The 19,024-nt window shown below is 43.2% G+C and overlaps 1 protein-coding gene across 2 annotated transcripts; it reads left to right on the top strand.

Annotated features, from left to right (window-relative positions):
* Positions 1 to 9,738: 9,738 nt before the first annotated feature.
* slc30a1a (solute carrier family 30 member 1a) lies at positions 9,739 to 14,497 on the top strand. Of its 2 annotated transcripts, none has more exons than XM_068342123.1 (2): positions 9,739 to 11,636; positions 12,362 to 14,497. In XM_068342123.1, the coding sequence occupies exons 1-2, from the start codon at positions 11,073 to 11,075 to the stop codon at positions 13,286 to 13,288; spliced, it is 1,491 nt and encodes a 496-aa protein (XP_068198224.1). In that variant the 5' UTR covers positions 9,739 to 11,072; the 3' UTR covers positions 13,289 to 14,497. The 2 variants fall into 2 exon arrangements, with proteins under 2 accessions (XP_068198224.1, XP_068198223.1); XM_068342122.1 differs by having other exon boundaries at positions 9,739 to 11,646; positions 12,405 to 14,497.
* The last annotated feature ends 4,527 nt before the right edge of the window (positions 14,498 to 19,024 follow it).

The following is a 19,024-nucleotide window of genomic DNA, read 5'->3' as shown; positions in this document are numbered from 1 at the left end:
CATACCCTTACCCCTAACCCTAACCTCTAACCCTAACCCTATCCCTATCCCTAACCTAACCTCTAACCCTAACCCTAACCCCTAACCCTAATCCTAACCCTAATCCTAACCCTAATCCTAACCCAAACCACAAATCCTAACCCTAACCCCTAACCCTAAACCTAACCCCTAACACTAACCCCTAACCCTAAACCTAACCCTTACCCTAACCCCTAACCCTTACCCTAACCCCTAACCCTAACCCTTACCCTAACCACTAACCCTAACCCAAACCCTAACCTTAATCCTAACCCTAACCCCTAACCACTAACCCTAACCCTAATTCTAACCCTAACCTCTAACCCTAACCCTAATTCTAACCCTAACCCTAATCGCTAACCCTAACCGCTAACCCTAACCCTAACCCTAACCACTAACCCTAACCCTAATTCTAACCCTAACCCTAACCCTAACCCAAACCGCAAATCCTAACCGTAACCCCTAACCCTAACCACTAACCCTAACCACTAACCCTAACCACTAACCCTAACCACTAACCCTAACCCTAATTCTAACCCTAACCCTAACCTCTAACCCTAACCCTAACCCTAAACATACCCTTACCCCTAACCCCTAACCCTAACCTCTAACCCTATCCCTATCCCTATCCCTAACCCTAACCCTAACCCTAACCCTAATCCTAATCCTAACCCTAATCCTAACCCTAATCCTAACCCAAACCACAAATCCTAACCCTAACCCCTAACCCTAAACCTAACCCCTAACACTAACCCCTAACCCTAAACCTAACCCTTACCCTAACCCTAACCCCTAACCCTAACCCTTACCCTTACCCTAACCCCTAACCCTAACCCTTACCCTAACCACTAACCCTAACCCAAACCCTAACCTTAATCCTAACCCTAACCACTAACCCTAACCCTAATTCTAACCCTAACCTCTAACCCTAACCCTAATTCTAACCCTAACCGCTAACCCTAACCGCTAACCCTAACCCTAACCCTAACCACTAACCCTAACCCTAATTCTAACCCTAACCCTAACCCTAACCCAAACCGCAAATCCTAACCGTAACACCTAACCCTAACCACTAACCCTAACCCTAACCCTAACCCTAACCCTAACCCCTAACCCTAACCACTAACCCTAACCACTAACCCTAACCACTAACCCTAACCACTAACCCTAACCCTAATTCTAACCCTAACCCTAACCTCTAACCCTAACCCTAACCCTAACCCTAAACATACCCTTACCCCTAACCCCTAACCCTAACCTCTAACCCTATCCCTATCCCTATCCCTAACCCTAACCCTAACCCTAATCCTAATCCTAACCCTAATCCTAACCCTAATCCTAACCCAAACCACAAATCCTAACCCTAACCCCTAACCCTAAACCTAACCCCTAACACTAACCCCTAACCCTAAACCTAACCCTTACCCTAACCCCTAACCCTAACCCTTACCATAACCACTAACCCTAACCCAAACCCTAACCTTAATCCTAACCCTAACCCCTAACCACTAACCCTAACCCTAATTCTAACCCTAACCTCTAACCCTAACCCTAATTCTAACCCTAACCGCTAACCCTAACCCTAACCGCTAACCCTAACCACTAACCCTAACCCTAATTCTAACCCTAACCCTAACCCTAACCCAAACCGCGAATCCTAACCGTAACCCCTAACCCCAACCACTAACCCTAACCACTAACCCTAACCACTAACCCTAACCCTAATTCTAACCCTAACCCTAACCCTAACCTCTAACCCTATCCCTATCCCTAACCCTAACCCTAACCCTAATCCTAATCCTAACCCTAATCCTAACCCAAACCACAAACCGCTAACCCTAACCCCTAACCCTAACCCTAACCACTAACCCTAACCCTAACCCTAATTCTAACCCTAACCCTAACCCTAACCCAAACCGCAAATCCTAACCGTAACCCCTAACCCTAACCACTAACCCTAACCCTAACCCTAATTATAATATTTTTAGACCAACCGACCAAGCAAAAAAAAACATTAAAAAAATTTTTTTTTTTTTTAAATTAAAAATTACAAAAATTGTTTTCAGACCAACCAACCAACCAACCACATGAAACATTTTAAAAGAAAATAATTTTATTTTAAAAACATTTTTCTTTTTTTTTTTACAAAAAATTTGTTATTATTTTTTCCCAGTTTTTTAAAAAAAATTAAAAACAATTTCTTTGGAAATTAAAAAAAAAATTCTCAGACCAACTGACCTACCAAAAAAACCATTTTTAAAAAAATTTTCTTTAAAAAAAGAGTTTTTTGGGGGGTTTTTTTTACAAAAAATTAAATAACATTTAAAAAATTATTTTTCAAAAATTTTCTTCAGACCCACCAATCCACCAAAAAATATTTTAAAAAATAATTTTATTTTAAAAACATTTTTCTTTTTTTTTTTACAAAAAATTTGTTATTATTTTTTCCCAGTTTTTAAAAAAAAATTAAAAACAATTTCTTTGGAAATTAAAAAAAAAATTCTCAGACCAACTGACCTACCAAAAAAACCATTTTTAAAAAAAATTTCTTTAAAAAAAGGGTTTTTTGGGGGTTTTTTTTACAAAAAATTAAATAACATTTAAAAAATTATTTTTCAAAAATTTTCTTCAGACCCACCAATCCACCAAAAAATATTTTAAAAAATAATTTTATTTTAAAAACATTTTTCTTTTTTTTTTTACAAAAAATTTGTTATTATTTTTTCCCAGTTTTTAAAAAAAAATTAAAAACAATTTCTTTGGAAATTAAAAAAAAAATTCTCAGACCAACTGACCTACCAAAAAAACCATTTTTAAAAAAATTTCTTTAAAAAAAGGGTTTTTTGGGGGTTTTTTTACAAAAAATTAAATAACATTTAAAAAATTATTTTTCAAAAATTTTCTTCAGACCCACCAATCCACCAAAAAATATTTTAAAAAATAATTTTATTTTAAAAACATTTTTCTTTTTTTTTATTTAAATTTTTTTTTTCTGAGACCAACTGACCCACCAAAACAAGCATTTTTTTTAGACTGACCAACCAAAGAAAAAATTTTTTTAGACCAACTGACAGACAAAATAAAACATTTCTTACTTTCTTTTTCCGCAGTGCACATTTTAAAACCACGCATACACTCACTCCTACGGGCAATTTGGGACCAGCCAATTAACCCTAACCCCTAAGCCTAGGGTTAGGGTTAGGGGTTAGGGTAGGGTAGGGTTTAGGGTTAGGGGTTAGGGTTAGGGTTAGGGTTAGGGTTAGGGTTAGGGTTAGGGTTAGGGTCAGGGTTTCGGGTTAGGGTTAGGGTTAGAGGTTAGAGGTTAGGGTTAGGGTTAGGGTTAGGGTCAGGGTTAGGGTTAGGGTTGGGGTTTAGGGCTAGGTGTTAGGGTTAGGGTTAGGTTAGGGTTAAAGTTAGGGTTAGGGTTGGGGTTGGGGGTTAGGGTTTCGGTTAGAGGAAAGGGTTACGATTATGGTTGGGGTTAGGGTTATGGTAGGGTTAGGGCTCATGTTAGAGGTTAGGGTCGGGGTTAGGGTTAGGTTAGGGTTAAAGTTAGGGTTAGGGTTACGATTATGGTTAGGGTTAGTGGTTATGGTTATGGTTAGGGTTAGGGTTAGGGTCAGGGTTAGGGTTAGAGGTTAGGGTTAGGGGTTAGGGTTAGGGTTAGGGTCAGAGTTTCGGGTTAGGGTTAGGGTTATGGTAGGGTTAGGGTTAGAGGTTAGGGTTAGGGTTAGGGTTAGGGTCAGGGTTAGGTTTAGGGTTAGGGTTAGAGGTTAGGGTTAGGGGTTAGGGGTTAGAGTTAGGGTTAGGTTAGGGTTAAAGTTAGGGTTAGGGTTACGATTATGGTTAGGGTTAGTGGTTATGGTTATGGTTAGGGTTAGGGTTAGGGTTAGGGTTAGGGTTAGGGTTAGGGTCAGGGTTAGGGTTAGAGGTTAGGGTTAGGGGTTAGGGTTAGGGTTAGGGTTGGGGGTTTAGGTTAGGTTTAGGGTTGGGGCTTTAGGTTAGGGTTAGGATTAGGGTTAGGGTTAAGGTTAGGGTTTGGGTTAGGGTTAGAGGTTAGGGTTAGGGGTTAGGGTTAGGGTTAGGTTAGGGTTAAAGTTAGGGTTAGGGTTAAAGTTAGGGTTAGGGTTGGGGTTGGGGGTTAGGGTTTCGGTTAGAGGAAAGGGTCACGATTATGGTTAGGGTTAGGGTTATGGTAGGGTTAGGGTTCATGTTAGAGGTTAGGGTCGGGGTTATGGTAAGGGATAGGGTTAGGGTTACGGTCAGGGTTTCGGGTTAGGGTTAGGGTTAGGGTTATGGTAGGGTTAGGGTTAGAGGTTAGGGTTAGGGGTTAGGGTTAGGGTTAGGTTAGGGTTAAAGTTAGGGTTAGGGTTAGGGTTGGGGTTGGGGGTTAGGGTTTCGGTTAGAGGAAAGGGTTACGATTATGGTTAGGGTTAGGGTTATGGTAGGGTTAGGGTTCATGTTAGAGGTTAGGGTCGGGGTTATGGTAAGGGATAGGGTTAGGGTTAAGGTCAGGGTTTCGGGTTCGGGTTCGGGTTAGGGTTAGGGTTAGGGTTAGGGTTATGGTAGGGTTAAGGTTAGAGGTTAGGGTTAGGGTTAGGGTCAGGGTTAGGGTTAGAGGTTAGGGTTAGGGGTTAGGGTTAGGGGTTAGGGTTAGGGGTTAGGGTTAGGTTAGGGTTAAAGTTAGGGTTAGGATTATGGTTAGGGTTAGTGGTTATGGTTAGGGTTAGGGTCAGGGTTAGGGTTAGAGGTTAGGGTTAGGGGTTAGGGTTAGGGTTAGGGTTAGGTTAGGGTTAAAGTTAGGGTTAGGGTTGGCGTTGGGGGTTAGGGTTACGGTTAGAGGATTGGGTTACGATTATGGTTAGGGTTAGTGGTTATGGTTAGGGTTACGGTTAGGGTTAGGGTTGGGGGTTTAGGTTAGGTTTAGGGTTGGGGCTTTAGGTTAGGGTTAGGATTAGGGTTAGGGTTAGGGGTTATGGATAGGGTTAGGGTTTAGGGTTAGGGTATGGTAGGGTTAAGGTTAAGGTTATGGTTAGGGGTTTGTGTTAGGGTTAGACATATGGTTAGGATTAGGGTTAGAGGCTAGGGTTAGGGTAGGGTTACGGTTAGAGGTTAGGGTTAGGTTATGGTTTGGGTTAGGGGTTAGGGTTCCGGTTATCATAGGGTTAGGGTTAGAGGTTAGGGTCTGGGGTTAGGTTATGGTAGGGTTAGGGTTAGGGATTAGGGTTAAGATTAGGGATAGGGGGTTAGGGTTAGGGTTGGGGGTTAAGGTTAGGGTTTGGGTTAGGGGTTATGGTTAGGTTTAGGGTATAGGGATAGGGTATGGTAGAGTTAGGGTTAGGTTAGGGATTAGGGTACGGTTTAGGTTAGGGTTAGGAGTTGGTGTAAGGGTTAGAGTCAGGGCTAGGATTAGGGTTAGGGGTTAGGGTTAGGGTAGAGTTAGCGTTAGGATTAGGGTTAGGGTTAGGGATAGGCTTAGGGTTACGGTAAGGGTTAGTGGTTAGGGTTTGGGGTTAGGGTTAGGTTTAGGATTAGGGTTAGGGTTTAGGGTTAGAGGGTTAGGGTTAGGGTTGGGGGTTAAGGTTAGGGTTATGGTTAGGGTTTAGGGTTAGGGTATGGTAGGGTTAGGGTTAGAGGTTAGGGTTAGGGTTAGAGGTTAGGGTTAGAGTTAGGGTTTAGGGTTAGGGTTAGGGTTATGGTAGGGTTAGGGTTAGGGTTAATGTTAGAGGTTAGGGTCGGGGTTATGGTAAGGTATAGGGTTAGGGTTAGGATTAGGGTAAGGGTTAGAGGTTAAATTTAGGGGTTAGGGGTTAGGGTTAGGGGTTACGGTTAAGGTTAGGATTAGGGTTAAGATTAGGGCTAGGGGGTTAGGGTTGGGGGTTAAGGTTAGGGTTTGGGTTAGGGGTTATGGTTAGGTTTAGGGTATAGGGATAGGGTATGGTAGAGTTAGGGTTAGGTTAGGGATTAAGGTATGGTTTAGGTTAGGGTTATGAGTTGGTGTTAGGGTTAGAGTCAGGGTTAGGTTTAGGGTTAGGGTTTAGGGTTAAAGTAGAGTTAGGGTTAGGATTACGGTTAGGGTTAGGGATAGGTTTAGGGTTACGGTTGGGGTTAGGGTTAGGGTTTAGGGTTGGGGTTGGGTGTAAGGGTTACGTTTATAGGGTAGGGTTACGGTCATGATTAAGGTAAGTGGTTAAAGTTAAGGTTAGGATTAGGGTTAGAATTAGGGTTAGGGGTTTAGGGTTTGGGTTGGGGGTTAAGGTTAGGGTCAGGGTTAGGGTTAGGGTTGGGGGTTTAGGTTAGGGTTAGGGTTGGGGGTTTAGGTTAGGGTTAGGATTGGGGTTAGGGGTTAGGGTTAGGGTTAGAGGTTAGGGTTAGGGTCAGCGTTAGGGATTAGGGTTACGGTTAGAGGTCAGAGGTTTGTGTCAGGGTTAGAAATAGGGTTAGGATTAGGGACTAGGGTTAGGGTCGGGTTAGGGTTAGAGGTTAGGGTTCGGGTTATCATAGGGTTAGGTTTGGGTGTTAGGTTCCGATTAGGGTTAGGGGTTAGCGTAGGGTTTAGGATTACGGTCAGGGTTTAGGGTAAGGGTTAGGGTTATGGTAGGGTTAGGGTTAAGATTCGGGTAAGGGTTAGAGGTTAAATTTAGGGGTTGGGGTTACGGTTGGGGGTTAGGGTTAGGGTTTAGGGTTGGGGGTTTCGGTTTATAATTTTAAAAATTATTTAAAAAATTTAGAAACAAAATTGTTTGTAGACCAACCAACCAACCATGGTACACATTTTTTAAAATTATTTTAATAACATTTTTCTTTTTCTTTTTAAAAATTTAAAAATTAAAAAAAAAATTTCTTTAGTTTTTAGAAAATATTGTAAAACTTTTTTTTTTCAATTAGAAATGAAGTTTTCTTAGAATGATCAACCAACGCAAAAACATTGTTTAAATATTTAAATATTAAATAATATATAGTTTTTTTTATAAAAGATTAAATAAAATTTTTTTAAATGGTTAAAAAGTTTATTTTAGACAATCAACTGACCACAAGAAACATTTAATAAAAAAGAATTTTATTTAAAAAAAATAATTCTAGACTTACCATCCAGTCGGAAAGAAAATAATTTTTAGACAAACTGACCGAACACAAAAACATTTTTCAAAAATTTAAAAAAAAAATTTTTACAATGTTTTTTGGTCAGTTTAAAAAATAAAAATAAAACAATTTTAAAAATTTTTTCAAAAAAACTGAAAAATATTTTTTAGAAAACCAACCAAGCAAAAAAAACATTTAAAAAAATAAAATTAAAATTTTTTAAAAAATTGTTTTCAGACCAACCAACCACAAGAAACATTTTAAAAGAAAATCATTTTATTTTAAAAACATTTTTCTTTTTTTTCTTTTTTTAATTAAAAACAATTTCTTAGGAAATTTAAAAAAAAATCTCAGACCAACTGACCTACCAAAAAAAAAATTCTTTAAAATTTTCTTAAAAAAAAGTTTTTTTTGTTTTTTTTTTACAAAAAATGAAATAATATTCAAAAAACTCTTTTTAAAAAATTCTCTTCAGACCCACCAATCCACCAAAAAAATATTTTAAAAAATAACTTTATTTTAAAAACATTTTTCTTTTTTTTTTATTTAAAATTTTTTTTTCTGAGACCAACTGACCCACCAAAACAAGCATTTTTTTAGACTAACCAACCAGTCAAAGAAAAAAATTTTTAGACCAACTAACCGACAAAATAAAACATTTCTTACTTTTTTTTCCCGCAGTGCACATTTTAAAACCACGCACGCACACACACACACACACACACACACACACACTCACTCCTACGGGCAATTAGGGACCAGCCAATTAACCTGTTTCTGGAGGTGGGAGAAAGCCAGAGAGAACCCACCCAGACACAGGGAGAACATGCAAACTCCGCACAGAGCGGGACTTGAAACCGCAACTGCGGTGTTGTGTGGCGACAGCAGAGGAGGCGTGGCCAGGAGTCCGGGTGACCACCAATCATCTGAACCGACCTCAGCAAGGAGTGCGTGGCCAGGAGTCCAGCAACGCACCAATCACCGAAGGAGCCTTCGACAGAGGGCGTGGCCAGGAGTCCAGGTCACCGCGCCCATTATCGGAGCAGAAATGAGCGAGGAGTGCAATGCACCAATCACAGCCGAGCAACCGAGCACACCAGGCCGGAGGACGCGTAGACATACGGCCAGAGCTGCAGAGATTTCTCCGTCAGTTCGGGGGCAGTTGAGATTCAAGCTTCAGCTCCCACACAGCCTTCTCAGCTTCAATCCAAAGCTTTCTTATTTTATTTGTTTATTAATTTTTTTAATTTTATATACTCGATTAATCCCCGAAGGGAAATTAGTGACACACTCTTTTCAACTTTTGCTTAGGCAACGTGAAACCAAAATAATTTGTGATTTGCATCAAATCATCTTTACAAAAAATGTCCCCAAATTTTTAAAAAATAAACAAGAAAATGATTTGTTTTTTATTTTAAACCTTTTAATTGGTTTGGAAAAATTGTACAATGATAAATGTAAATAGGATATGCAAAAACCTGTGTTCAGACACTTTCATAAAGATACACTGGGTTATATAAAGTTAATTAGAGCTTCACAGAACAAAAATGAATTGAAAACACTAAATATTTGTAGTACTTACAAATTAATTTACACTATGTGATGTTTTTGTATATTACCTGGCTATTTAATTATTAAAAAAAATACATCCAGAGCTGCAGCCGTAACATAACTCTGCTGATAGTGATGGTGAAATCAAACCTCATTAGGAATCATTAATTTAGTGGAGCCAGAGAAAAACATGTTTACATGACGAAACAGATGACTGCAAGACTTCAACTGTCCGGGAATATTTTGTGTTTTGTATTTCATTTTTTCATTTTTATTACCATTTTTGTCCCTGGCGATGTTTTTGTTTAAAAAAATAAATAAATATAAATTTAAAAAATGTATCATTAACTCTATGGCGCCGTCAAGAGGTCGATAAAATGAACTACAATCTAGTTTCCACCTACAAAACAAATGAACACAGTAAAACACAGTATTAGAAACAATTAAACGCTTCCTGAATCAGTCACGTGGTTTAATATATAAGTAAATACTAATGTAGTTTTTTCAAGCAGCGTTACACTCCAATATTCTGCATTAGAGTCCAAAACATTCGGCATTAATCTCCTTTTCCTCCCTCCCATTTTATCATAGTCATTCTTATCATTCAACAAAACAAACAATAAAAGTTGACAAAACAAATTGATTTACAACCTTCTGGCTGGAAATCAATTTGATTATCAATCACAAACACACAGAAAGCCTAACGATAACAATAGTCACTATGATAATATTATCATTCATATTATCATTCATATTATTTAAAGTTATTGTGACCTGGAATCACGCAAGTTGCAAGAGTGGACCTGTCTATTGCGACCTCTGTAATATCGTATTTTTAGTAGATTTTTGATAAATTTATTTTTATATCGTATTTTTTGCTAAATATTTTTAAGTCCGTTTTCTTCACTGTTTGTGGAAGTACACTATAAAGGGCGGATATAAAATCTGTGTGAGAAAGAAGCTCCTGAAGTTTAAGAGCAGAGAACTTTAAAAGCACGAAAAATAACACATGAATATTTGATTTTATTTTTATATGCAAATCAAATATATTGAAAAATATAGCATATTCATATGCAAACATGGGCATATGGAATCTAGTTTGGTGATCACACCACAGAAATTGAATATTTTGACCATAATAAAGAATGCAGTTGATTTTCATTGAGACAGATCTCCCACAAGGGGTCATCAGGTACTCATTCATTCTCCTGACCGCTTCATCCGCTTGCATGGGTCACGGGGAGCTGGAGCCTATCCCAGCTGGCATGGGGCGTGACCTCCGGGCAGGGCAACCTCCGGGTGCGACGAGTCTGTATTGGCCAATCCGGACGGACAACTTGGAATGGCCAGTTAACCATGCAAACTGACGCGCTTTGTCGTCCGACGACAACGCTACTCACTGCGCCGCCCTGGCGCCCCTTATCGTACTTCTGTATGATAAGCTGCTGCACTGATGGACGTATTGATCAGAGGCGTTCATATTCAAGAGCTTTCACACCTGGAAATCAATAGCTTTTGATTATCAAGAGTCCGGGAGTATAAATTATAGGGATGCGTGTTGGATGGTTTCGTACGATAATAGGCTTACGGGTTTCAGTTGATTGAATTGAATTGATAACAGATAGGCTTTAATTATTTACAGATGTATTTTAATTATAGCCATGATTGATATAATTAATTTCAAAATAACGCGATAGTAGGCAAAGAGTAACTAAGACACCTATTGTTGTTTCATTTCATGAATAATCTTCGGGAATTAACTAACAAGTAAATCGATTAAAAAAGATAGATAATGTGAAAAAAGCAAGTAATTCTCGCTTTACGTATAATCTTGATGAATTTGTGGGATTTAAAATAAATAAATAACCTAGTGTTCTCGGGGCTCAGTCGCTCAAGGATAGTATCGCGAGAACACCGTTTGCTTCGGCGTGTGTAGCAACCGCCGTTGTCCGGCTTCTTAGCACCGCCCACTAACGAGAGTTAGAGATCGACCAATCACGTTCGCGTTTCAGCCTTTCCACCAATAGAAATCATTGGAGGGCGGGTTCTTACTGCGCCCTTGTTCCGTGTGGAAAGTTTACCGGCTCGGGTGCAAAGTTTCAACCGTCTGCAAACTGAGGATCGTCGGCACACGTCTCTGGAGTGGGCGGACATCGGTTCCGGGGATCGGAACTTTTATTTAAACCGAATCCTGGATGAATAATACTTGAAGTCGTGTCCGTACTTTCAGCGAACGATGCTGCCGTCATCGGATAAAATAACGATGTAACGACGGTTGTTAGCATCGATCGTATTGTTAAGAGTGGAGCAGCTAGCTTACATAAATCGTTAGCTTGGCGCTAGCTGTTATCTCACTGAGCTCGTGAGGCGATCACCTGAACCGGTTCACTCATTAACCCCTAACCCGCCGGAGAGGACCGATGGCTTGCGAACCGAACCGAGCCCGGCTGCTGTGCATGCTGTCACTGACTTTCGCCTTCTTCATCGTGGAGGTGGTGGTGAGCAGGATGACCTCGTCCCTGTCGATGCTGTCGGACTCCTTCCACATGCTGTCGGACGTCATCGCGCTGGTGGTGGCTCTGGTGGCGGTGCGGTTCGCCGAGAAGACCCAGTCCACCAAGAAGAACACGTTCGGGTGGATCCGGGCGGAGGTGATGGGGGCTCTGGTGAACGCAGTCTTCCTGACGGCCCTGTGCTTCACCATCGTCCTGGAGGCGATCGAGCGCTTCACCGAGCCCCACGAGATCGAGAGACCGATGATGGTGGCCGTGGTCGGCGTGGCGGGGCTGTTGGTCAACCTGCTCGGACTCTGCATGTTCCACGGTCACGCCGGTGGTGGTCACGGTCACTCCCACGGAGGTCACTCACACGGGGGGAAGAACAAGAAGGTGAAAGCGGGCAAGTCCCAGAAGAACGGGAACGAGTGTTCAGGAGAGGAGACCAACAATCTGGTTGGAAATCACAACAGTCCCGGTGACGTCAGAGCCAAGAATGGTGAGTTCACGGAACGGTTCACACGTTCTGATTGTGATCAGATCCGATTTAACCCCCCCCCCCCAGTGGGTGACCTAGGATGTAAACATGGGGTCCTCATTCCCTCTAAAGATCATATTTATATAACAGGAGACTAATGATGGGCCCCAGCAGGGAGCCCCTCCACACACACACACACACACACACACACACACACACACACACACACGATGTGTCTCCTGTGCTGTCAGGCATTGGCGATTTCCATAAATGGAGGAGGTACCCCCAACCCCCCCTCCCCATCCCCCTGCTGTTCCCGAGTCGTACATCAGTGTAACCAAGGAGTCGACAGCCCCCGCCAGACCATTAGCTGCTGATGAATGACCCCCCCCAGCGTCCTCCCCTCCCTCCCATGGCTCCATACTGTAGCTTCAAGTACAGAATATTCTCAGCGTCAGTTCAACATTTATGTAGTCGTGTGTGTGTGTGTGTGTGTGGGGGGGGTGTCATCATATGATCTTACAGTCTAGTTTGTAGCTTCAGGCGCTTCAGAGCAATGAAAGCCACATTATTACAGGAACGCCAACGAGACGAATCCCCGGACTCCATTTCCCTCCGACCGACTGCAGCGGTTCTGACGGGTCAACCGACGGCGCCACAGGCTCGGCCCCGGCTGTTCGTTCCGTTCGTTGCCAGCCTCCACACCCCCCGGTGTCGAAATCCACCCGAAACTGAGTGTGAACCTGCTAACCTTCCAACTTCCCCGTTTCTTCTTGCAGAGATCAGCCGCAAAGACGCGGAGCTGCAGATGAACGGCGGCGCGTCGTCGTCGTCGTACGACGAGATGGACAACGGCGACTCGGCGTCGCAGCTCAACATGCGCGGCGTCTTCCTGCACGTGCTGGGCGACGCGCTGGGCTCCGTCATCGTGGTGGTCAACGCCCTGATCTTCTACTTCGTGTGGGAGCCCTGCGACAAACAGAACGACGAGACGTGCGTCAACGCGTGCGTCGACAGCCACGCCACCGACCACCGGCACGTCAACGACACGCTGGTCAGCGTGACGCACGACCCCTCGGCGTCGCAGGCCGGAAACTGCTGGGTGCTCTACCTGGACCCCACCCTGTGCGTCATCATGGTGGGCATCCTGCTGTACACCACCTACCCGCTGCTGAAGGAGTCGGCGCTCATCCTGCTGCAGACCGTCCCCAAGCAGATCAACATGCGGCGTCTGAACGAGCAGCTGCTGCTGCTGGACGGCGTGCTGGCCATCCACGACCTGCACATCTGGCAGCTGGCGGGCAGCCGCATCATCGCCACGGCGCACATCAAGTGCCACGACCCCACGTCCTACATGGAGGTGGCCAAACGCATCAAGGACTTCTTCCACGACGAGGGAATCCACGCCACCACCATCCAGCCCGAGTTCGTCACCTTCGCCTCGGAGTCGCGGGACTCGCTCTGCGAGCTCTCCTGCCAGACGCAGTGCGCCCCCAAGCTGTGCTGCGGCTCCGCCGACAAGCAGAACGCCGCCGGCGGCGCGGACAGGAAGGCGTCCTGCGAGTACAAGGCGGCCACCACCTCGGTGCTGGAGGTCATCAGCGAGACGGCGGAGGACGGCGCTCGGGTCGCCGTCGCCAGAGAAGTCGAGTCTTCCCTGTGAGACCGGCGCGGCAGCGATGCATGCTGGGGGGTTCACTGACCTCACCTTCTCCTCCTGGGTGGGGGGGGTGGGTGGCGAGGCCTGCATGAGTGTCCCCCTGTTAGCACCGTGTTGTGATGCGTCATCTCGTCCCCATGGTGTCTCCGTGCCAAAGCTTCTCCCCCTGCAGGACGGAAGGCCCCCCCCCCACACACACACACCGTTATTCCGAAAGGACTTAAATAATGCGAGTTGGAGGGCCTACGGACCTGTTGGCAAAGAGTCAGCCTCTTGTCGTTTTGTTTTTTTTTTGTGTAGGATTTAAGTAAATTTATTTTCTTACCTTCTGACCCCCCCCTTAATGAAAGAATATTGTGTGCTGTACTAATTTAAGTATTTAAGTTATTAGAAAAGATCTATTTCTTTCTGTAGATTCTACGCTGATGATAGAAGAGGGTTTTTTTTGACCACCTATGCTGTAGTTTATTATCAGAATGTGACGTTTTCTAACGATTCTGTTTTTTTTTCTTCTGGCGTCGGATCGACGTCTCTCTCACTTCGCCTTTTTTTTTTGTTTTAAACAAACTGCTGTAGTGGAAACGCCGGCGGGAACCCGACTGTCCCCGGTGATTGCGAGCACTGAATCGTTAAAAACTCTTTGAGTGAATTACCCAGAATACCTTTCACTTCATTGCCCGACGCCGAGGTTCTTTGTGTTTCCAGGACTTGCCGCGAACCCCAGACCCCGGTTGTGGACTCTCAGGAGCTCCGGTTGGAGCTCTAGTTGCTGCTTACCAGTCCCCACTGGTATCCATATCACTCATGACCACAGAGGGAACACACGATTGGACGCAGGGCGTTTTTTTTTTTTTTTTTTTGCTGTATCGAAGTCCATACGGTGGCCTTTTGAAAACTTTCTGAACTCTCACACACTCATCGTTTTTTTGGAGACGATCCACTCGACGTGTTACAGATTTCCACTCCCACATAAATGTGTATGCAATATAGAAACTATGTGCTGGGGAAATGTATTTTGATGCGTTCCTTCATTTGTACCTTTTTGGTCACTTTTTATTCCGTATTTTAAGACTTGAGTCTTTGCAAAATTGGAAACACGTGTTTTGTTTTAATTTTAGATATGACATGTGGAATTTTTTGATATATATCTATAGTACCTGTTCAATGTGTCATTGTGAAAGGAATAAAAACATGGCTGTTTGGTAAAGTTGATGAACCTGAATTTGTGCTTTGACTCATTCAGGTATCTTCTCAGATATTACAAAAATTATGCAAAGTTTTAAATTTAATTTCTCAACAAGCCGCTCAAGGAAAGAAAAAGCTAAAAGGAACAATATAATCATTTAAATTTGTCACTTCATACATTTATTTCAATGTTCAAACTTATTTAAAGCATTTCTGGGGACAAAAAAATCAATATTGCTGCGCTAGAGTAATAAACATAAATAAGTTAAAGTAGAATCTAAAGTACTTAAAGTTCAGACGCTGGTGGTGGTGGTGGTGGATGACTCTGCTGGGACTTTAGGGGAATTGCGTCGGACAGAATTGGTGATTTTGGAGGCTTTTTAATAGCAAATAAAACGAGAACCTGAAATACAGACAGAATGGAATGTCTAGAGACATCCAACGGGTTAACAAGGAAGGTGTGGCGCCGCCTTGTTGGATAAACGTGAACTGATGGGAACGAGTGAGAAAAGGACGTGTGAGAGAAAAAGCGCTGACTGTTTGTGTTTGAGACGAACGCTTCAGGCCGTCTGACTCAAAAGTAATCGCTTGCAAATCCGTCTACATGTCGGTTTATTCCAACGGATGCTTCAAAAGGATATTTGTGGCCCAAAGGTTTAGTTCCGACTGGGAAACCTCCGGCTGTGTAAGCAGTCATAACGGTTGGAAGTAAATCCAACAACGTTAGCTTGTGGAGGTCACGCTGCAATTACCTAAATCCGTAATTACAGTTTCCGTCCCGGCGTGAAGCAGAGGATGGTGGTTGTGTGGTCGACTCCCAGCGGCGGCGGCTGCTGGATGTGAACAAGTGGCTGATGGAGCAGCTGGGGGGTTATGCAAGAGGCCCCCCGGGGCATTCCAAAGGCAACGAGCGCAGGGCTCTACCCAGCATTCCTCAGCGCCGCCGACCCACTCCCTCCTCGCTCCCCCTTGTTCCTCCGGACAAAGAGGTGGGTGCACAGAGCGGCGCTCCTTTTGTGCGTTTTTGTTCAAGTCAGGTGTTCTTTGCACCTTTTCTGCAGCCTCATCGTATGCAAAACGGCAGCGACGGGCTTGCATGTTCCGATCCATGTTTCACGGAGCTAAAAACAAAGAAAAAATGCGTTTATGGCGCTAATTTGATGCAGAATTAGCAGCTCACTTATACGTTTTATTTTGAAGCTAACGAATCAGATTACGGAACATCTAAAGGCTGAAAGGTCGTCATGGTGAGACAGCGATCCAGGGCCTCGGCTGAAAGCCCTAGCAACATTTTCAGATTGTTTTTTTAGCGTCTGTACCGCTTTGATTCGTCAGAATCAGTCAGGAGACGATGGACGTCTAAATGTCCACCATAAAAAGGATCGTCATTTTAAAACAAAAGCTTTTCTAACTCTTCACAACTCAGTCCTGTTGAGAGACAGAGACAGAGAGAGAGATTGTTCCAGGCCATCTGTGTCCTGCTTTGGCCCTGGGATTATCATACAGCACATGAGGCTGAATTTACTGTGGGGTTGGGGGGGGGGGGGGGGGGACTAAAAGGTGGAAGGTCACTCAGCTGCTAAATGGATTCACCTTTGTCATCATTTGTCAACCAAAACTCGTCGCTCATCAGAGGACAAAACAGGAATCCCTCCCTCCAGTTAGCTTAGCTTCAAATACTTAGAAAGTGATCTTTAGGAAATGTTTTGGGTTTGGTGTGAACAGAGCCAGGCTTTAAGTTAAACTAAGCTAAGCTGATTGGTACCCGAGTGTAGAGTCAAGGTAGCCTCAATCATCTCAGGTGATTCCTGGAAAGAAATCAGGCTTGAGTCTTTCCCCAAAACATCAAAGTCAGGCTTTAATGTCAAGGGTCAGGTTATAAAATCCTGATTTTTGCCAATGGATTCTTTTATAATCTAATTACAACAATAAAATGCTAAAAACAGCAGTCGATGGTAATTAGGGGCGATTACACAACAATCACATGTGATTTGCTGCAAAGCGTAGAATAGCGCGCTAACGCTAATCGACATTAAAGCAAACGGAATCTTTTCCTGGAAAATGATTTCCAGTTGCGACTGGTCTATTTTTGTCTCAAACAGATGCACGAAACTCAGTTAACGCTCTGAATCTGCTTCATCTCAATGCCAGGATGTAGAGCAAACACACACCAACGATCATCTGAGTCAGGTGGAAGTCGTTAGCACATTAGCACGTTAGCACGCTGAGTGGAAACAAAGGAAGGGTTCCTTAATCTCCCTGAGCTCTGCTGCAGGCCTGTCCTCTCCCACACTCCTCTAGAACCTTAATCTGACCGCAGAAGACCTCAGAGGGATTAGGAGGCCTGGAATGTTAGGTACCTCCTCGGTGATGATCATGATCATCATCATCATCGGGTTTGCCCTGATAATTAAAATTATGACCCGTCAGTAATTAAAATTTGGAATATTACTCAAATGTAAAGAATACCGCTGCATGTTAAAATCTTAAATTAAGTAAGATTAATGATTATTGTAATAAATTGGGCTAAATCGATGTAGTTTGATGTGATGTGCCAAAATTTACCAGAAAATATTAAAATACCAACCATTAAAAGTATAAAAAGTGAATGAAAAAAGTTTTGTGTGTTTTTTTTAAATTTTCTGTTGAGCTTTAGACCAGAACATCAATGTGTTTTAGAAGATACGGCTAGAAGCACATTAGCTTAGCGTAGCATGATGATTGAAATCAAGAAAAAAAAAATTCTTTTTCCAATTTTATTCAGTTTGAGACAAAATGAAGCAAATTAAAGACAAAAGAATAAACTTCACCCTTAGCAGTGAGATAAACCACTGACGGAGAATGGATGAAACCAAACAAACCTTCTTTTTCTTCCGTCTGGGAATCCAGGTGTCCAGGAGAATAACTTCAAGGTTAATGTTTGACTCAATCCGACTCTCAGACTTTGGTCCGGTTCGAACAACCGTAATGAAGTCACCACTGATAAAAAGAAAAGCGATGACTCCTGGGAAAACAGGAAGAAGAAAAAGAAGATGAACACAAAACAAACTCTCTCACCCCTCGATAACAATTACAGCTCCTCTCAGCGCACCTGGGGAATCCATAAATGTTAGAATATTTTTTTAAAAATTGTTCATTTCGAAGCGTGAGGACTTTTCCCTGATTCATCCCATGGCGCCAAATTATTCTGCCTTTTGAAATGTCTCATCAAATATTTAAAAGGATCCTTAGTGGATAAATATTAAATGAACTTAAAGGTGATATGAGCGTGTGTCGACACCCCACATGTGACACACACACACACACACACAGGTAACCAGACCTGAACGATGCTTTCATAACGTTAGTGGAGTCACTGACGCCTCGTTGCTGACTAATCAAACACGTTTACTGCACCAGATGACCTCATTCACCTCCAGCAGTTTTACCCAGATACAGTTCACACACACACACACACACACACACACACACACACACACACACACACACACACACACACACACAAGGAAACTGGTCAAAACTGGCTGAAAAACATAGAAATTTTGTGAAATTCCTTTCCAGGAATTTGAGATGTAATTTTTTTGTATTTGCGGTGCCCCCCGTGGGTCAATCGAAGCGGCGCGACAAGTTTTTGCGAATGATCCATGATCTTGCTGCCGTTCCTTAAAAACGGCGAAACTTTGCGATGAATGGAGCTAAACAAAAGAGAAAACAGGAGCAAAAGCTTTTTTTTCTGTCATTCCTTCTTTTGCAAAAGAAAAAAAACAGACAGCGTTCAAACCGAGAGGTCACAAGGTCGTCGCGTTATCTCAGCTCTGAAAGGACAAACTGGCGATATGACCAAACTGTAGAGCAAACACTGACTCAGACAGAACATTTGCTTCGTCATAGGCCTTCTCTCTCGGTCGCCGTTGAGCTGGAGAAACGAGGTTCTGTACAGAAAGTGAATTTCAGTTTGCAAAGTGGAATGTATTCGTCCGTCGCGTTCGCGGCCGTCTGGCGTCGCAATATGGAGCAACGGGCCTCAGGGCGCGGCCACCAACTTCATCACCTAACTGGATCAGCTGATCTCTGGGACAAGAAGCAAAAACATGTCTATGTTTCATTGGATTTGCCTTAAAGTTGAAGATTTCTTTATTATCAGAAGCCCCACATTCAATCTGCTTTATTTTACACAAAACAGGAAGGAAGTGATGGGCGACGTTCTGACAGAGCCAGGACGGCCGTTTCCTGTCAGCTTCCACTTTTAATGCTAAGCTAATTGGCTTCCTATCACACACACACAGTGATAAAAATGTGCCGACTCAACATATGTCATGTCACGTTTCAAGTCCAGTCAGAACGAGGCGTCCTGCAGCCTCTGAGGCGCTAACCCGTTAGCTCGGGCTTGTCAGAGGCAGTGCAGATCCTCTCAGTCCACCAGAACCCGTTCTGGGGAAGACGGACAAAAGAAAAAAACAAAAAAGGGCCGCGTCAGCAAATCAGTTTTCACTGCACTCATGTGACCCCCCCTCCCCCCTCTAAACTTCCTCCTCCATGGCCAAAAAAGAGAGT

This window comes from Antennarius striatus, chromosome 19, assembly GCF_040054535.1.
Source record: "Antennarius striatus isolate MH-2024 chromosome 19, ASM4005453v1, whole genome shotgun sequence".
Lineage (NCBI taxonomy): Eukaryota > Metazoa > Chordata > Actinopteri > Lophiiformes > Antennariidae > Antennarius > Antennarius striatus.
The sequence above is the reverse complement of the archived record's forward strand: the minus strand, read 5'-3'. Positions and strand labels throughout refer to the sequence as shown.